Raw genomic sequence first — 2,500 nt, forward strand, 5'->3', positions numbered from 1 at the left:
CTTTATATCAAAAGTCAAACCTCAGGATTCCTAATCGCCAATGAAATGACGCCTTTGCAGTGAATTAAGACCATTGAATCCGCACTCAATGGACGGCGTTTGGCAACTCCGGAGGTCAGTCCCCGTAGTAGATCGCTTCCAAAACTCTCTCTGCTTCGGCGCCAGAAATTCCCGGGACTTGCCCTCGCTGTCTCCATCGCTGTTTTCTTCCGCTATTCCCACGCAAGGCACAAGGGTCACTGGAATCTACCGTGCATCCATATGGTGCATAATAAAGCTGATATAGATGTTTCACAGATAAAGGAGATGTTTGGTACTATTGGGCTTTCTTACTGTAAGTTCTACAGATTGTTTTTGTAATTCTTACGTAGGTATTTCTTTCAAAACGCTGTAAATAGCTTGTATTATAGACGGTTCATACTAGAAATAGGATATATAGATATATTTTCTTATATGAATAGTATATGCTTTAAATACTATAGATTTTCTTACTTCAATTACTATAAATATCTTGTGATATAGGTATATACATACATATATATTCATATATATACATATATATGTGTATGTACATATATATTTATGTATATATACATATATACATAAACAGAAATACTCACACATACAAATAAACATATACACGCATATACATATGTATATATATATATATTTATATATATATATATATATATATATATTTGTATATATACATATATATTTGTATATATACATATATATATATATATATATATTATATATATATATATATATATACATATATATATATATATATATATATATATATATATATATATATGCTTCTGTATATGTATATATATGTATATGTTTATATATATACATGTATATATATAGAGAGAGAGATTAACATATATAAATACATACATACACACACATACTTACATATATATACATATATGTATTAATTAATTCATTTGCGTATATATATGCATACATTTACATATATATTCATACACAGGCACACACACTTATATATATATCTATATATATCTCTCTATATATACACATATATACATATATATGTATATATACATATATATGTGTATATATATAATTTTGGATGCATGTATCCGTGTACAAACTTATTTCGAATGAGCCATTTGACTTTCTCTTTTCTTATTCGCTTCCGTCAATTTTCTAGATAACTTAAAATCTTCATTGCAACTTTATTTTTCTTCTATCCTCACTTCTCGATGACCTTCTTATTTCTTTTTTATTCTCTTCCTTTATTCCCTCGTATCATTCATCATCTTGACGTTTTTCTTCCTCTCCTTCCCCTATTTCATTTTTTCATTTCCTCTTCTTCCGCTCACTCTTTTTACTCCTTCCTCTCCTCTCCCTCCTTTTTCTCGTTTCCACTTCTTCCCTACCCTAATTTTCCCCATCGTTTCCCCTCCTCTTTTTCGATCTCTCCTCTTGCTCTTCCTTATTCTTTGCCTCTTTCCTTTCCTTCACATCCCCGTACCTCGCATTCTCTACCTCCTCCTCTTCCTCCTCTTCCGCTCCCTCACCTTTCTCCTCCTTCTTCTCCTTCCTTCTCCTAGTCCTTCTACTCGCCACTCGAAATATTGTTTACTAGGCAAGCGATAAACCACCTTTGCCAGGAACCCTTTCCTCCGGGGATTCCCCGCGTCCCGACTGGGAAACTTTTGCTCTGTGGCGCTCTTCTTCGATCAGCTGACCTCCCTCAGTTGCCCAGCGCCCTTTTCTGTTTTTGCTTTTGTTTTCTTAGAACTTTGTGTGGATGATTGTAAGACACTGTTCGTACGACCGATTGGATTGTTATTGTTTGTTTATTGACGCCTAATGTATGTAAAAGATTTTCATATCATTGTTTGAATAATTTTCGATAAACACGAATAGGTAACTGGGTGCTATAGCAAGACGGTACATATATAAGATGTCGAATTGAGTCCCTTGCAACTGAGTTGTTGGTTAGCCGGCATCAATTCTAAGAAGCTCTCAACCTGATTTCACTCAAGATGATTTCCGTTCGAGCTGTTGTAAGTATATGAAGGAAGCAAAAGCTATTTCTTTTTAAAGTTGTCGATTTATTTTAGTTACAGGTTTTATGTCAATTTCTGTCATAGAAATATTGCTTTTGATTTGCTTTGATCACAATGACATTATCATAACTGTCTATAGTTACTCGGTTGTCTATGTCTATCAGATTCAACAAACTCGTTCCAATGAAAATTTTATCAACTGAGAGAAAAAAAAGAGAGACAGAGAGACTTTTGAAGAGTACAAAACACCCTTCCCTTCTCATGCCGTTCTCATGCCACTTCCAGCTGGTTGTCGTGGCTCTCATCGCCCTCGTGTCCGTGGCCCTCGCCATGCCAGGCTACGGAGGCTACGTTAGGCCGTCCTATCATGGCTCATCACACGGCTTCCACGGCTCATCACACGGCTCATCACTCGGCGGATACGGTTCACACAGCTCCTTTGGCTCACGCGGGTC

At 35.6% G+C, this 2,500-nt stretch overlaps 1 protein-coding gene across 1 annotated transcript in view; it reads left to right on the forward strand.

Moving 5' to 3' along the window:
• The first annotated feature begins 1,894 nt into the window (after positions 1-1,894).
• Positions 1,895-2,500, forward strand: part of LOC122254143 (uncharacterized) — a 1,232-nt gene continuing 626 nt past the window's right edge. The window contains exons 1-2 of the mRNA XM_043017696.2: positions 1,895-2,042; positions 2,331-2,500. The exon at positions 2,331-2,500 is cut by the window's right edge and continues 42 nt beyond it. Coding sequence (XP_042873630.1) covers positions 2,022-2,042; positions 2,331-2,500 — 191 coding nt within the window. The 5' untranslated portion in view covers positions 1,895-2,021. The remainder of the gene's footprint in view (positions 2,043-2,330) is intronic.

Source organism: Penaeus japonicus, unplaced genomic scaffold (genome assembly GCF_977035675.1).
Source record: "Penaeus japonicus unplaced genomic scaffold, GWHDUDI00000001_assembly GWHDUDI00000030, whole genome shotgun sequence".
Classification (NCBI taxonomy): Eukaryota; Metazoa; Arthropoda; class Malacostraca; order Decapoda; family Penaeidae; genus Penaeus; species Penaeus japonicus.